General features: G+C 49.0%; 1 protein-coding gene across 1 annotated transcript in view; it reads left to right on the plus strand.

The window, feature by feature from the left end:
• Positions 1–2,695: 2,695 nt before the first annotated feature.
• Positions 2,696–21,816, plus strand: part of nat10 (N-acetyltransferase 10) — a 178,120-nt gene continuing 158,999 nt past the window's right edge. Inside the window, exons 1-2 of the mRNA XM_080189838.1 lie at positions 2,696–2,764; positions 15,367–15,501. Of these exons, the coding sequence (XP_080045964.1) occupies positions 15,394–15,501 (108 nt within the window). The 5' untranslated portion in view covers positions 2,696–2,764; positions 15,367–15,393. The remainder of the gene's footprint in view (positions 2,765–15,366; positions 15,502–21,816) is intronic.

Raw genomic sequence — 21,816 nt, forward strand, 5'->3', positions numbered from 1 at the left:
AGGGGTGACCTGATAGAAGTCTACAGGATTATGAGAGGCATGGACAGTCAAAGCTTTTTCCCAGGATGGAACAGTCAATTATAAGAGGGTATAGATTGAAGGTGCAAGGGACATCTTAAAGAAGATGAACGAAACAAGTTTTTTTTAAACACAGAGGATCGAGGGTACCTGGAACTTCCTGCTGGGGGAGATAGTGAAGCAGATACAATAGTGACTTCTAAAAGGCGTCTGGACAAATACACGAATAGGGGAATGTGGTGCCCGGAAGGGTAGGGAGTTTTAGTTTAGTTGGGCAGCAAGGTCAGTACAGGCTTGGAGGACCAGAAGGCCTGTTCCTGTAATTTTCTTTGTTCAATTGTATCTGAGTAGTTAGAGCTAATTTCAAATTGAGGCCTGGAATGCAGTGCTATTGGTTCTGGTAAAAAAACATACACATGATAAAATGCACCTAATTACATTTTTTAATGTATTAATGCACTGTCTCCATAAATCAGTGTTCCTTTTCATTAAGTTATTATTGTGATAACTGAAAATTTGGAATTTTGATGGAGTTTTATGGTATTGAAGTCAATCAAGAACGAACTGCAGTTACTGTGGTTTTTCCTCCAGTATTTCTGGTCATTATCAGAACCATTACATGTAAAGATTTGGGATATCAATCTAGTTTTGATAGATTTATACTTTCAAACTAGAGATATTGCAGAGAATTTATACTATGACAACATTGGCTATTCTGAGTATCGGACAACCTAACCAGCATCAACCTTGGAGACAAAGGCATGCTCAACTGTGTTACCCTTAAAAGGTCCTCAAAACATGTGGCAGTTTTTGCTTAAACTGATGCACGCATCCACAGAGGAGTTGAGCAGTCAAAAAAGACTTGTGCTTGATTGGGCAGAACCATAGCACTGTTGTTTGCACTGCTGCCTTACAGCACCAGGAACCAAGGTGCGATTCCAGCCTTGGGTGACTTTATGGTGTTTGTATGTTCTCTCCATGTCTGCATAGGTTTCCTCTGGGTGCTCTAGTTTCCACCTACCATCTAATGATATGCAGGTTTGGTGTACTGGCCACTTTAGTGTCCAAAGATGTGTAGGTTAGGGAGATTAGCATGGTTAACGATGTGAGGATACAGGGATAGGGCCTGGGTGGGATGCTCTGTCAGTGCAGACTTGATCAGGTGAATGGCCTCCTTCAGGACTGTAGGAATTCTATTTAAAAAATGCTCCATCACCACCCAGTCCAATGCAAGGCAGACTCACTGGCAGTGGCAGTACAGTGCTAAGCAATCAGGAGGGCATGGCGCTGGGAATCTTCAATATCGAATTTGAGCCTCAAAGTACCATGGCATCAAGCCAAACACGAGGGAAAGCCTCCTGATTTCCACCTACTGCTCTTCTATGTTAGCGATCCCTTGGTAAAAGCACTGAGGATAGCAAGGGCAGAATCAACTCTTGGTGGGGGATATTATTGTTCATGTTATAATAATGAACGGAAAAAACACCAAATTACATCTGGAAATATTGCACTTTAAATTAAACCTGAGTTTTTATGGGCACAAGCCACAGACTGAATTACTGCAGATTCTGAGACAGAATGGAAATGCACCATTACCAGACAAGGTACTTAAAGTATCCAGAAACTCAATACCATCTCTGCTAAAGGTAAACATACATAAACTAGAAGCAGGAGTAGGTCATTCAACCTTTTGAGAATAAGGGGTAAACCTTTTAGAGCTGAGGTAAGAAATTTCTTCATCCAGAGGGTGGTGAATGTGTGGAATTCACTACTACAGAATGTAGTTGAGGCCAAAACGTTGTCTGATTTGAAGATGAAATTAGGTATAGTCCTTGGAGCTAAAGGGATCAGGGGGAAGGGTAGGGGAATCAGGTTATTGAATTTGATGATCAGCCATCCTCAAAATGAATGGCAGTGCAGGTGCCAAGGGCCTCCTCCTGCTTCTAGTTTCTATGTTTTCCTTGTTAGAATTTTATAAGTTCCTATAAGATTCTCTCTTCTAAACTCCAGTGAATATAATCCTAACTGACTTAGTCTCTCCTCATATGAGAGACCTGCCATCCCAGGAATCAGCCTGGTAAACATTTGCTGTGCTCCCTCTACATCAAGGACATCCTTCCTCAGATAAGGGCACCAAAACTATACACAATATTCCAGGTGTGGCCTCACCAACACCCTGTACAATTGCAGCAATGATGTGGGTGTGCCAGCGTTGGACTGGGGTAAACACAATAAAAAGTCTGACAACACCAGCTTTAAGTCCAACCGATTTATTTGATAGTAAATTCACTAGTTTCACCTGATGAAGAGGGTAACCTCGAAAGCTAGTGAATTTACTATCAAATAAATCAATTGCACTGAAAGCTCCCCATCCCTCCACTCAAACCCTCACTGGAAAGGACAGGCTCTGCGCCCCCTAAAGGAACATCACCCTCACTGCACTATCACAACAACCTACATCCGGGTTTTTATCTTAACCCCGCCACGACGTCAGAGGATGCTAAATTTGAAAAACGGGAAGTACGTCATTGGCAACCGGAAGCAATCTTTCGGGCATTGTTTCCGCTTCCGGGTTGCGCGTTCACGTTCATCCATTTTCACACCGCAAGGGAGAGCAGCTGGATTCCCCCGAACCCGGAACACGCAGCCCGCCGTCAGCCGGTAACCGGAGCCCCGCCGCTGACCCCCGACCCCACCGACCCCACCCCCGGGTCTCGGAGCCGCGGAAATTTCCAGAAATAATTCGGTAAGAACATCGGAGACAGGGAGCGCATGCGCACAACGGAAACAGCGACAGAAGCTCCACATGTTCATCCAGAGGCACCGAGAGAGACCCGACCCAGAGAGAGAGAGAGACCCAGAGAGAGAGAGAGACCCCGACCCAGAGAGACCCCGACCCAGAGAGACCCCGACCCAGAGAGACACTGACCCAGAGAGACCCGACCCAGAGAGACCCCGACCCAGAGAGAGACTGACCCAGAGAGACCCCGACCCAGAGAGACCCCGACCCAGAGAGACCCCGACCCAGAGAGACCCCGACCCAGAGAGACCCCGACCCAGAGAGAGAGAGAGACCCGACCCAGAGAGACCCCGACCCAGAGAGACCCCGACCCAGAGAGACCCCGACCCAGAGAGACCCCGACCCAGAGAGACCCCGACCCAGAGAGACACTGACCCAGAGAGACCCCGACCCAGAGAGACCCCGACCCAGAGAGACCCCGACCCAGAGAGACCCCGACCCAGAGAGACCCCGACCCAGAGAGAGACCCCGACCCAGAGAGACCCCGACCCAGAGAGACTCCGACCCAGAGAGACCCCGACCCAGAGAGGACCCGACCCAGAGAGAGACTCCGACCCAGAGAGAGACTGACCCAGAGAGAGAGAGAGAGACCCCGACCCAGAGAGACCCCGACCCAGAGAGACCCCGACCCAGAGAGACCCCGACCCAGAGAGACCCCGACCCAGAGAGACCCCGACCCAGAGAGAGACTCCGACCCAGAGAGACCCCGACCCAGAGAGACCCCGACCCAGAGAGACCCCGACCCAGAGAGACCCCGACCCAGAGAGACCCCGACCCAGAGAGACCCCGACCCAGAGAGAGACCCCGACCCAGAGAGACCCCGACCCAGAGAGACCCCGACCCAGAGAGACCCCGACCCAGAGAGACCCCGACCCAGAGAGACCCCGACCCAGAGAGACCCCGACCCAGAGAGACCCCGACCCAGAGAGACCCCGACCCAGAGAGACCCCGACCCAGAGAGACCCCGACCCAGAGAGACCCCGACCCAGAGAGACCCCGACCCAGAGAGACCCCGACCCAGAGAGACCCCGACCCAGAGAGACCCCGACCCAGAGAGACCCCGACCCAGAGAGACCCCGACCCAGAGAGAGACTCCGACCCAGAGAGAGACTGACCCAGAGAGAGAGAGAGAGACCCCGACCCAGAGAGACCCCGACCCAGAGAGACTGACCCAGAGAGAGAGAGAGAGACCCCGACCCAGAGAGAGACCCCGACCCAGAGAGAGACCCCGACCCAGAGAGAGACCCCGACCCAGAGAGAGACCCCGACCCAGAGAGAGAGACCCCGACCCAGAGAGAGAGAGAGAGACCCCGACCCAGAGAGAGAGAGAGAGACCCCGACCCAGAGAGAGAGAGAGAGACCCCGACCCAGAGAGAGAGAGAGAGACCCCGACCCAGAGAGAGAGAGAGAGACCCCGACCCAGAGAGAGAGAGAGAGACCCCGACCCAGAGAGAGAGAGAGAGACCCCGACCCAGAGAGAGAGAGAGAGACCCCGACCCAGAGAGAGAGAGAGAGACCCCGACCCAGAGAGAGAGAGAGAGACCCCGACCCAGAGAGAGAGAGAGAGACCCCGACCCAGAGAGAGAGAGAGAGACCCCGACCCAGAGAGAGAGAGAGAGACCCCGACCCAGAGAGAGAGAGAGAGACCCCGACCCAGAGAGAGAGAGAGAGACCCCGACCCAGAGAGAGAGAGAGAGACCCCGACCCAGAGAGAGAGAGAGAGACCCCGACCCAGAGAGAGAGAGAGAGACCCCGACCCAGAGAGAGAGAGAGAGACCCCGACCCAGAGAGAGAGAGAGAGACCCCGACCCAGAGAGACCCCGACCCAGAGAGACCCCGACCCAGAGAGACCCCGACCCAGAGAGACCCCGACCCAGAGAGACCCCGACCCAGAGAGACCCCGACCCAGAGAGAGAGAGAGACCCGACCCCGACCCAGAGAGACCCCGACCCAGAGAGACCCCGACCCAGAGAGAGAGAGAGACCCGACCCCGACCCAGAGAGACCCGACCCCGACCCAGAGAGACCCCGACCCAGAGAGACCCGACCCCGACCCAGAGAGACCCCGACCCAGAGAGACCCGACCCCGACCCAGAGAGACCCCGACCCAGAGAGACCCGACCCCGACCCAGAGAGACCCCGACCCAGAGAGACCCGACCCCGACCCAGAGAGACCCCGACCCAGAGAGACCCGACCCCGACCCAGAGAGACCCCGACCCAGAGAGACCCGACCCCGACCCAGAGAGACCCCGACCCAGAGAGACCCCGACCCAGAGAGACCCCGACCCAGAGAGACCCCGACCCAGAGAGACAGAGAGAGAGACCCCGACCCACAGAGAGAGAGACCCCGACCCACAGAGAGAGAGAGAAGCTCAGGCAATTGGGATGAACTTAATGGTTTAAAACTGGGCAGCATGGGCAAATTGGTCCAAAGGGCCTGTTCCAATGATGTAAACCTCTAATGCTGGACTCTAATTGGAACCCGGATTTCTTGCACCACTCCTTTCCTTGCCTAATTTTCTCATTCTTATGCCAAATTGCACACAGCTGAGATAGTAATCCAGCGATTATAACACTTGAGGACCTGTTCTTTAATTTCACTCCAAATTACTAGCAATCCCCAAACAGGTTCTCTTTCATAACATAACATAAGAAATAGGAGCAGGAGTAGGCCAACTTGCCTTTCGAGCCTGCCCCGCCATTCAATAAGATCATGGCTGATCTGTCTTGGCTCAGCTCCACATTCCCGCCCTCTCCCCATAACCCTTAATCCCCTCTCTTATCAAAAACCCATCAACCCGTGTCTTAAAAATATTTAGCGAGGCAGCCTCCACCACTTCAACGGGCAGAGAATTCCAGAGATTCACCACCCTTTGAGTGAAGAAGTTCCTCCTCAACTCCGTTCTAAACCGCCCCCCCTTTATCTTGAGGCTGTGCCCCCTAGTCCTACTATCCATTGAGCGGGAAGAGTCTCTCCACCTCTATCCTATCCATCCCATTCATCATCTTATACGTCTCAATGAGATCTCCCCTCATTCTTCTAAACTCTAACGAGTACAAGCCTAATTTATTCAGCCTCTCCTCATAGCTCAATCCCCTCAACTCCGGCATCAGCCTAGTAAACCTCCTCTGCACTCCCTCCAAGGCCAAAATATCCTTGCTAAGTGCGGCGCCCGAAACTGCACACAGTACTCCAGCTGCAGCCTCACCAATGCCCTATACAGCCGCAGCAAGACCTCCCTACTTTTATATTCAATCCCCCTCGCTATGAAGGCCAGCATCCCATTCGCCTTCCTGACCACCTGCTGCACCTGCAGGCTGGGTTTTTGCGACTCATGCACAAGGACCCCGAGGTCCCTCTGCACCGTCGCCTGCTGCAGTTTTTCGCCATGTAAGTAATAATCCTTCCTACCATTATTCCTACCAAAGTGGACCACCTCGCACTTGCCAACATTAAATTCCATTTGCCAGTTCCTGGCCCATTCGCCCAGCCTATCTAGATCCTTCTGCAGACTCTCCACACCCTCCGCACAATTTGTTTTGCCCAACATGGACCACAACAGCTGGATCCTGCCCTTCCCATTCCAATAACCCTTCAAGCTTGTCAGAGGTATCGCGGCACTGGGCAGGCAGCATCCCATGCCGGACTGTCACTCCTGCTTATAAAGGATGCTATCTGTCCCCCTAATTCTGGAATCCCTTGCAACTATCACTTGTCTTTTTGCTGCCTTCCTTAAATGACCTCCTGTGCCACGTTGCAGTGGTCGGCTAGCTCACCCTTCCTACAGCCCTCTTTCTCATCCACACAGGGAGCAAGTATCTCATACCTGTCGGACTGTTCTTTCAGATTTCGCACAGATGTCACTTTTCTGAATATAACCCTTACAAATTATAGAACATAGAACAGTACAGCACAGTACAGGCCCTTCAGCCATTGAAGTTGTGCTGAATGACGTCCAAACTCAAGATCAAGCTATCCCACTCCCTATCATTCTGGTGTGCTCCATGTGCCTATCCGATAACCGCTTGAAAGTTCCTAAAGTGTCCGACTCCACTATCACAGCGGGCAGTGCATTCCACTCCCTAAACTCTCTGAGTAAAGAATCTACCTCGGACATCCCTCCTATATCTCCCACCATGAACCTTATAGTTATGCCCCCTAGTAACAGCTACATCCACTCGAGGAAATAGTCTCTGCACGTCCACTCTATCAATCCCCCTCATCATCTTATAAACCTCTATTAAGTTGCCTTTCATCCTTCTCCACTCTAAAGAGAAAAGCCCCAGCTCCCTCAACCTTTCCTCAAGACCTACCCTCCAAACCACGCAGCAGCCTGGTAAATCTCCTCTGCACTCTCTCCAATGCTTCCACGTCCTCCTTATAGTGAGGTGACCAGAACTGCACACAGTATTCCAAATGTGGTCTCACCAACATCCGGTTTGGTTGCAGCATAACCCCACGGCTCTTAAACTCAAACCCCCTGTTAAACGCTAACACAGTATAAGACTTTTTTTACGGCTCTATTCACTTGTGTAGAAACCTTCAGAGATCTGTGGATATGAATTCCAAGATCTCTCTGTTCCTCCACAGTCCTCAGAACCCTGCCGTTGACCCTGTAATCTGCATTCAAGTTTGTCCTTCCAGAATGAATCACCTCACACTTATCAGGGTTAAACTCCATCTGCCATTTTTCTGCCCAGCTCTGCATCCTATCAATGTCTCTTTGCAGCCTAGAAGAGCCCTCCACCTCATCCACTACTCCACTAACCTTGGTGTCGTCAGCAAATTTACTAACCCACCCTTCAGCCCCCGTCTTCCAAGTCATTGATAAAAATCACAAATAGCAGAGAACCCAGCACTGATCCCTGTGGTACACCGCTGGTAACTGGCCTCCAGTCTGAAAATTTTCCTTCCACCACCGCCCTCTGTCTTCTACGAGACAGCCAGTTACATATCCAATCGGCCAAATTTCCTTCTATCCCACACCTCCTTACTTTCTTCATGAGCCTACCATGGGGAACCTTATCAAACGCCTTACTAAAATCCATGTATACAACATCAATTGCTCTACCTTTGTCTACACACTTAGTTACCTCCTCAAAGGATTCAATCAAATTTGTGAGGCAGGACTTACCCCTCATGAAATCATGCTGACTATCCCAGCTTAAACTGCATCTTTCCAAATGGTCATAAATCCTATCTCTCAGGACCCTTTCCATTAACTTACCGACCACCACAGTAAGACTAACTGGCCTATAATTACCAGGGTCATTTCTATCTCCTTTTTTGAAAAGAGGAACAACATTCGCCACTCTCCCGTCCCCTGGCACAACCCCCATGGACAGTGGGAATCCAAAGATCAAAGCTAAAGACTCCGCAATCTCATCCCTTGCCTCCCAAAGTATCCTAGGATGTATCCCATCTGGCCCAGGGGACTTATCGACCCTCAGCTGAAGGCGAATGGGATGCTGGCCTTCATAGCGAAGGGGATTGAATATAAAAGTAGGGAGGTCTTGCTGCAGCTGTATAGGGCATTGGTGAGGCCGCAGCTGGAGTACTGTGTGCAGTTTTGGGCGCCGCACCTGCGCAAAGATATTTTGGCCTTGGAGGGAGTGCAGAGGAGGTTTACTAGGCTGATACCGGAGTTGAGGGGGTTGAACTATGAGGAGAGGCTGAATAAACTAGGCTTGTACTCGTTAGAGTTTAGAAGAATGAGGGGAGATCTCATTGAGGCGTATAAGATGATGAATGGGATGGATAGGATAGAGGTGGAGAGACTCTTCCCACTGAAAAAAGACAGTAGGACCAGGGGGCACAGCCTCAAGATAAAGGGGGGGCGTTTTAGAACGGAGTTGAGGAGGAACTTCTTCACTCAAAGAGTGGTGAATCTCTGGAATTCTCTGCCCGTTGAAGTGGTGGAGGCTGCCTCGCTAAATATTTTCAAGAAGCGGGTTGATGGGTTTTTGATAAGAGAGGGGATTAAGGGTTATGGGGAGAGGGCCGGAAAGTGGAACTGAGCCACGACAGATCAGCCATGATCTTATTGAATGGCGGGGCAGGCTCGAAGGGCCTGATGGCCTACTCCTGCTCCTAATTCTTATGTTCTTATGTTCTTATCTACCTCCTCCATCCTATCACCCTGTATCACGCACTCATCCTCAAAAATATGGCCCCTCTCCTTGGTGAACACTGAAGCAAAGTAATCATTCAATGCCTCACCTATCTCTTCTGACTCCATGCACAAGTTCCCACTACTATCCTCGACTGGCCCTAACCTCACCCTGGACATTCTTTTATTTCTCACGTAAGAGTAAAAAGCCTTGGGATTTTCCTTTATCCGACCTGCCAAGGACTTCTCATGCCCCCTCCTAGCTCTCCTGAGCCCCTTTTTAACTCATTCCTAGCAACCTTGTAACCCTCAAGCGACCCAACTGAACCTTGTTCTTTCATCCTTACATTCGCTTTCTTTTTCCTCTTAACAAGACATTCAACCTCCTTTGTGAACCATGGTTCCCTAATTGGCCATTTCCACCCTGCCTGCCAGGGACATACCTATCAAGAACAGTACTTTTTCCTTGGAAAAAGCTCCACTTTTCATTTGTGCCCATACCTGACAGTTCCTGTTCCCATTTTATGCTCCCTAATTCTTGCCTAATTGCATCATAATTACCCCGCCCCCAATTATAAACCTTGCCCTGCCGTGTGACCCTATCCCTCTCCATTGCAATAATGAAAGACACCGAATTATGGTCACTATCTCCAAAGTGCTGTCCCACAAACAAATCTCACACTTGGCCCGGTTCATTACCCAGTACCAAGTCCAATGTGGCCCCACCTCTTGTTGGCTTATCCACATATTGTGTCAGGAAACTCTCCACACACTACAAAAAGTGTCCCATCGCAACTATTCGATCTATAAAGGTTCCAATCAATATTTGGAAAGTTAAAGTCACCCATGATAACTACCTTGTGACCTCTACACCTATCCATAATCTGCTTTGCCATTTCCTCCTCCACATCTCTATTACTATTTGGGGGCTTATAGAAAACTCCTAACAACGTGACCAATCCTTTCCTATCTCTAACTTCAGCCCATATTACCTCAATAGGCAGATCCCCCTCGAAATACCTTTCAGCAACCGTTAAACTATCCTTGACTAACAATGCTACTCCTCCACCTCTTTTACCACCTTCCCTACTCTTACAAGGACTCCCAAAGTCTCGTTGAGTATCTGCCACTCAATTTACATCCATTCAAGTAATAATCTGTCTTCTTATTATTTACTACCAAAGTGGATAACCTCACATTTGTACACATTATACTGTATCTGCCATGCAGATACCCACACACTCAGCCTGTCCAAATCACGTTCAAACATCTCTGCATCCTCCTCGCAACTCATCCACCCAACTTTGTATTATTTACAAATTTGCAGATAATATATTCAGTTCCCTCTTCCAAATCACTAATATATAATGTGAACAGTTGGAGTCCTCGCACAGATCCCTGCAGAACCCCACCAGTCATCGACTGCCAATCAAAAAAAGACCCATTCATGCCAACTTTTTGCTTCCTATCTGCTAACCAGCTTTCTATCCATCTCGACATTACCTGCAATCCCATGTGCTTTAACTTTACATAGAAGTCTGTTATGTGAGACCTTGTCAAAAGCCTTCCGAAAGTCTAAATAAACCACATCCGCTAGTTCTCCTCAGTCAACTCTACTAGTTACATCCTCAAAAAATTCCAATAGATTCATCAAGCATGATTTCCCTTTTGTAAATCCATGCTGACTTTATCTGATTATACCACTACTTTCCAAATGCTGAGTTATGAAATCCTTAATAATAAACTCTTGCAACTTCCCCAATACCAATGTTAGGCTCACAAATCTGTAGCTCCTTGTTTACTCTCTATCTCCCTTTTTGAATAGCAAGCTTGCATTAACTACCCTCCAATCTGTAAGAACTATTCCAGAGTCCAAACAACTTTGGAAAATAGCCTCTGTTGAATCTACTATTTCCATAAGATATGGGAGCAGAAGTAGGCCACTCGGCCCATTGAACGTGCTTAGCCATTCAGCCTTGCCTATGTGATTCTCATCCCCATTCTCCTCCTACCTTTTCCCTGTAACCCTTAATCCCCTTTTTGATCAAGAACCTATCTAACTCTGTCTTAAAGGCAGTGTGGAGAGTCTGCAGAAGGGGTTAAGGGTATTGACACCGTCCTTTGTCACAATGACAAAGTGCACAGAAGGGTGTGTTGTCTGCCTGGTGCTCGGATCCAGGATGTTGCATCTGGGCTGCAGAGGAACCTGGAGTGGGAGGGTGAGAATCCGGTCATTGTGGTACATGTGGGTGCCAACGACGTAGGCAAAATGCGAAGTGAGGATCTGGGGAGAGAGTATGAAAAGCTGGGAATGGAATTAAAAAGTAGAACCGACAAGGTGGTTATCTCTGGGCTACTGCCTGAACCGAGTGCAGACGGGCGCAGGGTTGATAAGATTAAGGAAGTGAATTGGTGGCTCAGGGATTGGTGTGGGAGGAATGGGTTTGAATTTATGGGACATTGGCATCAGTATTGGGGTAGATGGGACCTGTTCGGGTGGGATGGGGTTGGTCTGAACCGTGCTGGGACCAGAGTCCTGGCGAATCGTGTAAAGAGGACTGTAGACAGGGCTTTAAACTAATTGGGGGGGAAGGGTGCGAGGGTAGGTGACATTACGAGGTCTAAAGTTAAGGAGAGGGTGCAGGTAAGGGAAGAGGTCAAGGGTGTCCCAATAATAAAGGGAGTAGGAGGCGTGAGTATGGTTGGTGACGTTCTGGCAAATAGGGTCCAGGTGAAGGCTGGGATGAAAGCGCTTTATCTGAATGCACGAAGCATTCGGAATAAAGTGGATGAGCTGGTGGCGCAGATCAGCACAAATGGATATGATCTGGTGGCCATTACAGAGACGTGGCTGCAAGGTGACAGGGACTGGGAGCTGAATGTCCAGGGGTATCAAGTGTTTAGGAAGGATAGGCAGGAGGGAAAAGGGGGGGGGGGCGGCATAGCTCTGCTGGTTAAGGATAGCATCAGGGTGATAGCAAGGGATGATATTGGAGCCAAGGAGCAGAACGTGGAATCGTTGTGGGTGGAGATTAGGAACAGCAAAGGGAGGAAGACGCTGGTGGGTGTCGTCTATAGGCCCCCGAATAATGATCTGGAGGTGGGGCAGGCTGTTAACGCGCAAATAAGTGCGGCGTGCAGGAATGGGACGGCCGTAGTTATGGGGGATTTCAATCTGCATATTGATTGGTTGACCCATGTTGGACGCGGTGGGCTCGAGGAAGAGTTCTTGGAATGCTGCCGGGATAGTTTCCTTGAACAGTGTGTGTTGGAGCTGATGAGGGAGCGAGCTATCTTGGATCTGGTGTTATGTAATGAGGCGGGTAGAATTCGGGACCTTGTGGTGAAGGATCCTCTTGGGAAGAGTGATCATTGTATGGTGGAGTTTCTGGTGCAGATGGAGGAGGAGAAAGTGGGTTCCCGGACATGTGTCCTTTGTTTGAACAGAGGGGAGTACGGCAGGATGAGAGAAGAATTGGTGAATGTGGACTGGGGGAGCGCGTTGGAAGGTAGGTCTGCTGAGGAGCAGTGGAGGATCTTTAAGGAGATCTTTCTTGGTGCTCAGCGGAAATTTATTCCGATGGTCAAAAAGGATCGTAGGAGGAGAGGTAATAAGCCGTGGATAACGAAGGAGGTGAAGGAAAGTGTTAAATTAAAAGCGGAGGCGTTTAGAGTAGCTAAGAGTAGTGGGCGAGAAGGGGATTGGGAGAGGTTTAAATGTCAACAAAGATTGACAAAAAAGTTGACAAAGGAGGGTAGGAGAAACTATGAAGCTGGGCTAGCGCTTAATATAAAAAAGGATAGCAAGAGTTTTTATAAATATATAAAAAGGAAAAGGCTGGCTAGGGTGAACGTTGGACCCTTAGAGGATGAGAAGGGGGACTTAGTGGTAGGGGATGGGGATATGGCTGAGGTCTTGAATAACTTTTTTGTTTCGGTCTTCACGGAGGAGGATGTGAATAATTTGCTGGGTGTTAGCGATGGAAAGGTGGTAGGAATGGAGGGTCTCAATGACATTGTTACTAGAGAGGCGGTGCTCGACAGACTGGAGGGGGCTGATTGTGGACAAGTCCCCGGGACCGGATGGAATGCATCCGAGGGTTCTGAAAGAAATGGCGGAGGTGATAGTGGATGCCTTGGTGGTTATTTTCCAAACGTCGCTGGATTCCAGGGAAGTGCCGGAAGATTGGAAAACGGCTAATGTTACGCTGTTGTTTAAGAAGGGTGGCAGGCAAAAGGCGGGGAATTATAGGCCAGTTAGTTTAACGTCTGTTGTAGGTAAAATGTTAGAATCCGTCATCAAGGAGGAAATAGCGAGGCATCTTGAGAGGAATTGCTTGATAGAGCAGACGCAGCACAGTTTCGTTAAGGGGAAGTCGTGTCTGACAAATTTACTGGAGTTCTATGAGGATGTGTCTAGGGCGGTGGATAGAGGAGAGCCAGTGGATGTGGTCTTTCTGGATTTTCAGAAGGCGTTTGACAAGGTACCTCACAAGAGGTTATTGCAGAAGGTCAGGGGACGTGGAGTTGGGGGTAGGGTGTTAGCGTGGATAGAGGATTGGTTGTCAAATAGGAGGCAGAGAGTGGGGGTCAATGGGTGCTATTTGGATTGGCGGTTGGTGACTAGTGGAGTGCCCCAGGGGTCGGTGCTGGGGCCTCAGCTATTTACCATTTATATAGATGATCTGGAGGAGGGAACCGAGTGTAGGGTGTCGAAATTTGCTGATGACACCAAGATTGGTGGAACGGCAAATTGTACGGAGGGTGTGGAGAGTCTGCAGAAGGATCTAGATAGGCTGGGCAAATGGGCCAAGAACTGGCAAATGGAATTTAATGTTGGCAAGTGTGAGGTGGTCCACTTTGGTAGGAATAATGGGGCGAAAAACTGCAGCAGGCGACGGTGCAGAGGGACCTCGGGGTCCTTGTGCGTGAGTCGCAAAAACCCAGCTTGCAGGTGCAGCAGGTGGTCAGGAAGGCGAATGGGATGCTGGCCTTCATAGCGAGGGGGATTGAATATAAAAGTAGGGAGGTCTTGCTGCGGCTATATAGGGCATTGGTGAGGCCGCAGCTGGAGTACTGTGTGCAGTTTTGGTCGCCGCACTTACGCAAGGATATTTTGGCCTTGGAGGGAGTGCAGAGGAGGTTTACTAGGCTGATGCCGGAGTTGAGGGGGTTGAGCTATGAGGAGAGGCTGAATAAACTAGGCTTGTACTCGTTAGAGTTTAGAAGGATGAGGGGAGATCTCATTGAGACATATAAAGATGTTGAATGGGGTGGATAGGATAGAGGTGGAGAGACTCTTCCCGCTGAGAAAGGACAGTAGGACTAGGGGGCACAGCCTCAAGATAAAGCGGGGGGGGGGGGCGGTTTAGAACGGAGTTGAGGAGGAACTTCTTCACTCAAAGGGTGGTGAATCTCTGGAATTCTCTGCCCGTTGAAGTGGTGGAGGCTGCCTCGCTAAATATTTTTAAGACGCGGGTTGATGGGTTTTTGATAAGAGAGGGAATTAAGGGTTATTGGGAGAGGGCGGGAAAGTGGAACTGATCCACTTCAGATCAGCCATGATCTTATTGAATGGCGGGGCAGGCTCGAGGGGCTAGATGGCCTACTCTTGCTCCTATTTCTTATGTTCTTATGAAATGAGCTGGCCTCCATTACCCTCTGTGGCAACGAGTGCTACAGATTCACCACCCTCTGGCTGAAGATCTCTAGGGCTACTTAAGTACTCTGGGTAAATGTTATTAGGAGTGAAGATTTATCCACCTTCAATCCCACCCATTTCCCCAAAACCATTTCTCTAATAATGCTGATTTCCTTCAGATTCTCACTAAAAGTTATTTCTCTCAGTACCTTCTGGCACATTATTCATGTCTTCCTTTGTGAAGACTGAAGCAAAGTATAAATTTAATTCCTCAGTCATTTCTTTATTCCACATTATGAATTCTCCCATTTCTGACATTTTTGCCAATCTTTTTCTCCTTACGTACCTATAGGAACTTTTACAGTCAGTTTTTATATTCCCTGCTAGCTTATTTTCATACTCCATTTTTTTCCTTAATCAATCCCTTGGTCCTCCTTTGCTGAATTTTAAACTGCTCCCAATCCTCAGGCCTAGTGCTTTCTCTTGCCAATTTATATGCTTCTTCCTAAAAGTTAGAAAGCAAGGAGAAAAAGCAGGAAGCACCTCGTTCCCCTTAGTGCCAAGTTCCCACTTAGCTCCAAATTTCCGATGGTCTCACCCTGGGTGAAGGGGTCTCCCAGACAAAGCAAGCTCACTTGTTTGTCAAGCGTTTGATGTATCCATTGAGCAACAATCACCATCTTTCCTGGATTTGGAGGAAGTGGCTGTTACCATGGCCAGTGTTACCATTCTTAATATTGTTGTAAGTCTGTGTTTTATTAATCCTCTCTAAAATATGCTCTTTAAAATCTTTTCAGGGAGTTTTCTCTAACTGAAGCTTCGTGATGTCCAGGAAGAAATTAGATAACCGTATCCGGGTCCAGATTGAAAATGGTATGGTGCAGCACCAAAGAACAATGTTTGTCGTTGTGGGAGATCATGGCCGAGATCAGGTATTTGATTTGTTACTGACACGTGTATTAGTATACAGTGAAAAGTATTGTTTCTTCTGTGTTTTACAGACAAAGCATACTGTTCGTACAGAAGGACAGGAGAGTGCAGAATGTAATGTTACCCTTGTAGTTAGGGTCTAGAGAAAGATCAACTTAATGTGAGGTAGTTCCATTCAAAAGTCTGATGGCAGCAGGGGAGAAGCTGTTCTTGAGTCGGTTGGTACGTGACCTCAGACTTTTCTGTTTTTCCTGCCAGAAGAAGGTGAAAGAGAGAATGTCTAGGGTGTATGGGGTCCTTAATATGGGGTCCTCTTTTAAACAGCGCCAGGTTTAAAAGGGGGCCTGGTGTAGACAGCGGGCAGCGTCGGAGCAGGCAGCGGAGTGAGAGGCAAGCAGATTGAGCTACTGGGGCTTAGGATCAAAGGGCTGGGGAGAAAAAGGACCAGGTAAGTTTGCATTGAATTTGTTCAATATTACGACAGGGAATAATGGAGGGCCATGTGATGTGCTGTTTCTGTATGATGTGGGAGCTGGTGGACCCCAGGGTCCTTCCCAGTGACCATGTCTGCCGTAAGTGCAGGTTGCTGGAGGAGCTCCAGCTCAAAGTAGATGAGCTGGCCTCTGAGCTACAGACACTGAGGCTCATCAGGGGGAGGGAGGGTGCCATTGTCAATGGGGTGCAAGTGACATCCACCCCCCCTAGACTGGCTAACTCTAAGGGTCAGGAACAGGAGGGGGCTGCTGAGAGGAAGGAGGGTGGGGACCGGAGGAAGGAGGGTGGGGAGAGGAGGCCTCAGCCTCTCAATCTGCATAACAGGTTTGAGGTTCTTGCTTCCAGTGTGGACAAGAACGAGGGAGGTGAGGTTGGTGAGCAAACTGCACACAGTACAGTGATGCAGACGCCGGTCATAGGCAAAGAGAAGGTGAAAAGGAACGTAGTAATAATTGGGGATAGTGTGATTAAGGGTATTGACACTGTCCTTTGTCACAATAACAAAGTGCACAGAAGGGTGTGTTGTCTGCCTGGTGCTCGGGTCCAGGATGTCGCATCTGGGCTGCAGAGGAACCTGGAGCGGGAGGGTGAGAATCCGGTCGTTGTGGTTCATGTGGGTGCCAACGACGTAGGCAAAATGCGAACTGAGGATCTGGGGAGAGAGTATGAAAAGCTGGGAATGGAATTAAAAAGTAGAACCGATAAGGTGGTTATCTCTGGGCTACTGCCTGAACCGAGTGCAGACGGGCGTAGGGTTGATAAGATTAAGGAAGTGAATGGGTGGCTCAGGGATTGGTGTGGGAGGAATGGGTTTGAATTTATGGGGCATTGGCATCAGTATTGGGGTAGGTGGGACCTGTTCGGGTGGGATGGGGTTGGTCTGAACCGTGCTGGGACCAGAGTCCTGGCGAATCGTGTAAAGAGGACTGTAGACAGGGCTTTAAACTAATTGGGGGGGGAGGGTGCGAGGGTAGGTGACATTACGGGGTCTAAAGTTAAGGAGAGGGTGCAGGTAAGGGAAGAGGTCAAGAATGTCCCAATAATAGAGGGAGTAGGAGGTGTGAGTATGGTTGGTGACGTTCTGGCAAATAGGGTCCAGGTGAAGGCTGGGATGAAAGCGCTTTATCTGAATGCACGAAGCATTCGGAATAAAGTGGATGAGCTGGTGGCGCAGATCAGCACAAATGGATATGATCTGGTGGCCATTACAGAGACGTGGCTGCAAGGTGACAGGGACTGGGAGCTGAATGTCCAGGGGTATCAAGTGTTTAGGAAGGATAGGCAGGAGGGAAAAGGGGGGGGCGTAGCTCTGCTGATTAAAGATAGCATCAGGGTGGTAGCAAGGGATGATATTGGAGCCAAAGAGCAATCGTTGTGGGTGGAGATTAGGAACAGCAAAGGGAGGAAGACGCTGGTGGGTGTCGCCTATAGGCCCCCGGATAATAATCTGGAGGTGGGGCGGGCTGTTAATGCGCAAATAAATGCGGCGTGCAGGAATGGGACGGCGATAATTATGGGGGATTTCAATCTACATATTGATTGGTCGACCCATGTTGGACGCGGTGGGCTCGAGGAGGAGTTCTTGGAATGCTGCCGGGATAGTTTCCTTGAACAGTGTGTGTTGGAGCTGATGAGGGAGCGAGCTATCTTGGATCTGGTGTTATGTAATGAGGCGGGTAGAATTAGGGACCTTGTGGTGAAGGACCCTCTTGGGAAGAGTGATCATTGTATGGTGGAGTTTCTGATGCAGATGAAGGAGGAGAAAGTGGGTTCCTGGACCTGTGTTCTTTGTTTGAACAGAGGGGAGTATGGTAGGATGAGAGAGGAATTGGCGAATGTTGATTGGGGGAGCGCGTTGGAAGGTAGGTCTGCTGAGGAGCAGTGGAGGATCTTTAAGGAGATCTTTCTTGGTGCTCAGCAGAAATTTATTCCGATGGTTAAAAAGGGTCGTAGGAGGAGAGATAATCAGCCGTGGATAACGAAGGAGGTAAAGGAAAGTGTTAAATTAAAAGCGGATGCGTTTAGAGTAGCTAAGAGTAGTGGGCGAGAAGAGGATTGGGAGAGGTTTAAATATCAACAAAGATTGACAAAGAAGTTGATAAAGAAGGGTAGGATAAACTATGAAGCTGGGCTAGCCCTTAATATAAAAAAGGATAGCAAGAGTTTTTATAAATACATAAAAAGGAAGAGGCTGGCTAGGTTGAACGTTGGATCCTTAGAGGATGAGAGGGGGGACTTAGTGGTAGGGGATGGGGAAATGGCTGAGGCCCTGAATAACTATTTTGTTTCGGTCTTCACGGAGGAGGACATGAATAATTTGCCGGGTGTTAGCGATGGAAAGATGGTAGGACTGGAGGGCCTGAATGACATTATTGTTACTAGAGAGGCGGTGCTCGACAGACTGGAGGGACTGATTGTGGACAAGTCCCCAGGACCAGATGGAATGCATCCAAGGGTTCTGAAAGAAATGGCGGAGGTGATAGTGGATGACTTGGTGATTATTTTCCAAACGTCACTGGATTCCGGGGAAGTGCCGGAAGATTGGAAAATGGCTAATGTTACACCGTTGTTTAAGAAGGGTAGCAGGCAAAAGGCAGGGAATTATAGGCCGGTTAGTTTAACGTCTGTTGTAGGAAAAATGTTAGAATCCGTGATCAAGGAGAAAATAGCGAGGTATCTTGAGGGGAATTGCTTGATAGAGCAGACGCAGCACGGTTTCGTTAAGGGGAAGTTGTGTTTGATGAATTTATTGGAGTTCTATGAGGATGTGTCTAGGGCGGTGGATAGAGGAGAGCCGGTGGATGTGGTCTTCCTTGATTTTCAGAAGGCGTTTGATAAGGTGCCTCAAGAGGTTATTACAGAAGGTCAGGGGGCATGGAGTTGGGGATAGGGTGTTAGCATGGATAGAGGATTGGCTGTCAAATAGGAGGCAGAGAGTGGGGGTCAGTGGGTGCTATTCGGATTGGCGGTTGGTGACTAGTGGAGTGCCCCAGGGGTTGGTGCTGGGGCCTCAGCTATTTACCATTTATATAGATGATCTGGAGGAGGGAACCGAGTGTATGGTGTCGAAATTTGCTGATGACACCAAGATTGGTGGAACAGCAAATTGTGCGGAGGGTGTGGAGAGTCTGCAGAAGGATCTAGATAGGCTGGGTGAATGGGCCAGGAAATGGCAAATGGAATTTAATGTTGGCAAGTGCGAGGTGGTCCACTTTGGTAGGAATAATGGTAGGAAGGATTATTACTTACGGGGAGAAAAACTGCAGCATGCGACGGTGCAGAGGGACCTCGGGGTCCTTGTGCATGAGTCGCAAAAACCCAGCTTGCAGGTGCAGCAGGTGGTCAGGAAGGCGAATGGGATGCTGGCCTTCATAGCGAGGGGGATTGACTATAAAAGTAGGGAGGTCTTGCTGCGGCTGTATAGGGCACTGGTGAGGCCGCAGCTGGAGTACTGTGTGCAGTTTTGGTCGCCGTACTTACGCAAGGATATTTTGGCCTTGGAGGGAGTGCAGAGGAGGTTTACTTGGCTGATACCGGAGTTGAGGGGGTTGAACTATGAGGAGAGGCTGAATAAACTAGGCTTGTACTCGTTCGAGTTTAGAAGAATGAGGGGAGATCTCATTGAGACATATAAGATGTTGAATGGGATGGATAGGATAGAGGTGGAGAGGCTCTTCCCACTCAGAAAGGATAGTAGGAGTAGAGGGCACAGCCTCAAGATAAAGGGGGGTGGGGGCAGTTTAGAACGGAGTGGAGGAGGAACTTCTTCACTCAAAGGGTGGTGAATCTCTGGAATTCTCTGCCCGTTGAAGTGGTGGAGGCTGCCTCGCTAAATATATTTAAGACGCGGGTTGATGGGTTTTTGATAAGAGAGGGGATTAAAGGTTATGGGGAGAGGGTGGGAATGTGGAACTGAGACACGACAGATCAGCCATGATCTTATTGAATGGCGGGGCAGGCTCGAGGGGCTAGATGGCCTACTCCTGCTCCTATTTCTTATGTTCTTAATTATACTGGTTGCTTTTCTGAGATAGTGGGAAGTGTAGACAGAGTCAATGGATAGGAGGCTGGTTTGCATGATGGACTGGGCTCCGTTCATAAGAACGTAAGAAATAGGAGCAGGAGTAGGCCATCTAGCCCTTCGAGCCTGCCCTGCCATTCAATAAGATCATGGCTGATCTGAAGTGGATCAGTTCCACTTTACTGCTTTCTCCCCATAACCCTTAATTCCCTTGCCTACCAAAAACCTATCTACCAGTGACTTAAATATATTCAGCGAGGTAGCCTCCACCACATCAACGGGCAGAGAATTCCAGAGATTCACCACCCTTTGAGTGAAGAAGTTCCTCTTCAACTCCAATCTAAACTGCACCCCCCCCCCCCCTTATCTTGAGGCTGCGCCCTCTAGTCCTGCTATCCTTTCTAAGCGGGAAGAATCTCTCTACCTCTACCCTATCCATCCCCTTCATTATCTTATACGTCTCTATAAGATCCCCCCTCATCCTTCTAAACTCCGAGTACAGACCCAGTCTATTTAGTCTCTCTTCATAGTCCAACCCCCTCATCTCCGGTATCAGCCTAGTGAACCTCCTCTGCACTCCCTCCAAGGCCAAAATATCCTTCTGCAAGTGCGGTGACCAAAACTGCACACAGTACTCCAGCTGTGGCCTCACCAATGCCCTGTACAGCTGCAGCAAGACCTCCCTGCTTTTATATTCCATCCCCCTCGCTATAAAGGCCAACGTTCCATTCGCCTTCTTGATCACCTGCTGCACCTGCAGACTGGGTTTTTGCGACTCATGCACAAGGACCTCCAGGTCCCTCTGCACCGTAGCATGCTGCAGCTTTTCACCTTTTAAATAATAATCCCTCCTACTATTATTCCTGCCAAAGTGGATAATCTCACACTTGCTAACATTATACTCCATCTGCCAGGTCCTCGCCCATTCGCTCAGCCTATCCAGATCCCTCTGCAGACTTTTCACACCCTCCGCACAATTTGCTTTTCCACTCATCTTTGTGTCATCAGCAAATTTCGTCACCCTACACTCAGCCCCCTCCTCCAGATCATTTGTATAAATGGTAAACAGTTGAGGCCGCAGCACCGATCCCTGCAGCACTCCACTAGTCACCAACTGCCAACCAGAATAGCACCCATTGATTCACGACCCTTTGTAGTTTATTGCAGTCTTGGGCAGAGCAGGAGCCGTACCAAGCTGTGATACAACTGGAAAGTATGCTTTCTGTGGTTCATCTGTAAAAGCTGGTGAGAGTTGTAGCAGACATGCCTCCTGAGAAAGTAAAAGCATTAGTGCGCTTTCTTAACTATAGTTTTGGCATGGAGGGACCAGGACAGGTTGCTGGTGATCTGGACCTAAAAACTTGAAGCTCTCGACCATTTCCATCTTGTCCTCATTGATGTAGACAGGAGCATGTCCTCCACTACACTTCCTGATGTCAATGACAATCCCCTTTGTTATGTTGACATTCAGGGAGAGATTATTGTCATTGCATCAGTTCACCAGATTCTCTATTTCGTTATTGTACTCCATCTCATTTATATTTGAGATCCGACTCACTATGTTAGTGTCGTCAGCAAATTTGAAAATCGAGTTGGGTGGAATTTGGCCACACAGTCATAGGTGTATAAGGAGTATAGTCAGGGGCTGAGAACACAGCCTTGTGGGGCACCGGTGTTGAGGATTATTGTGGAGTAGCAACAATGAGATGATGCTTACTTTCCTTTATGGTTCTGATATTGGATGTAAATTTACTTTATTGAGGGGATTAATTATTATGTTAGAATATGATTAGAATTAAAG

Source organism: Carcharhinus amblyrhynchos, chromosome 6, assembly GCF_965287045.1.
Source record: "Carcharhinus amblyrhynchos chromosome 6, sCarAmb.v2.hapA, whole genome shotgun sequence".
Taxonomy (NCBI): domain Eukaryota; kingdom Metazoa; phylum Chordata; class Chondrichthyes; order Carcharhiniformes; family Carcharhinidae; genus Carcharhinus; species Carcharhinus amblyrhynchos.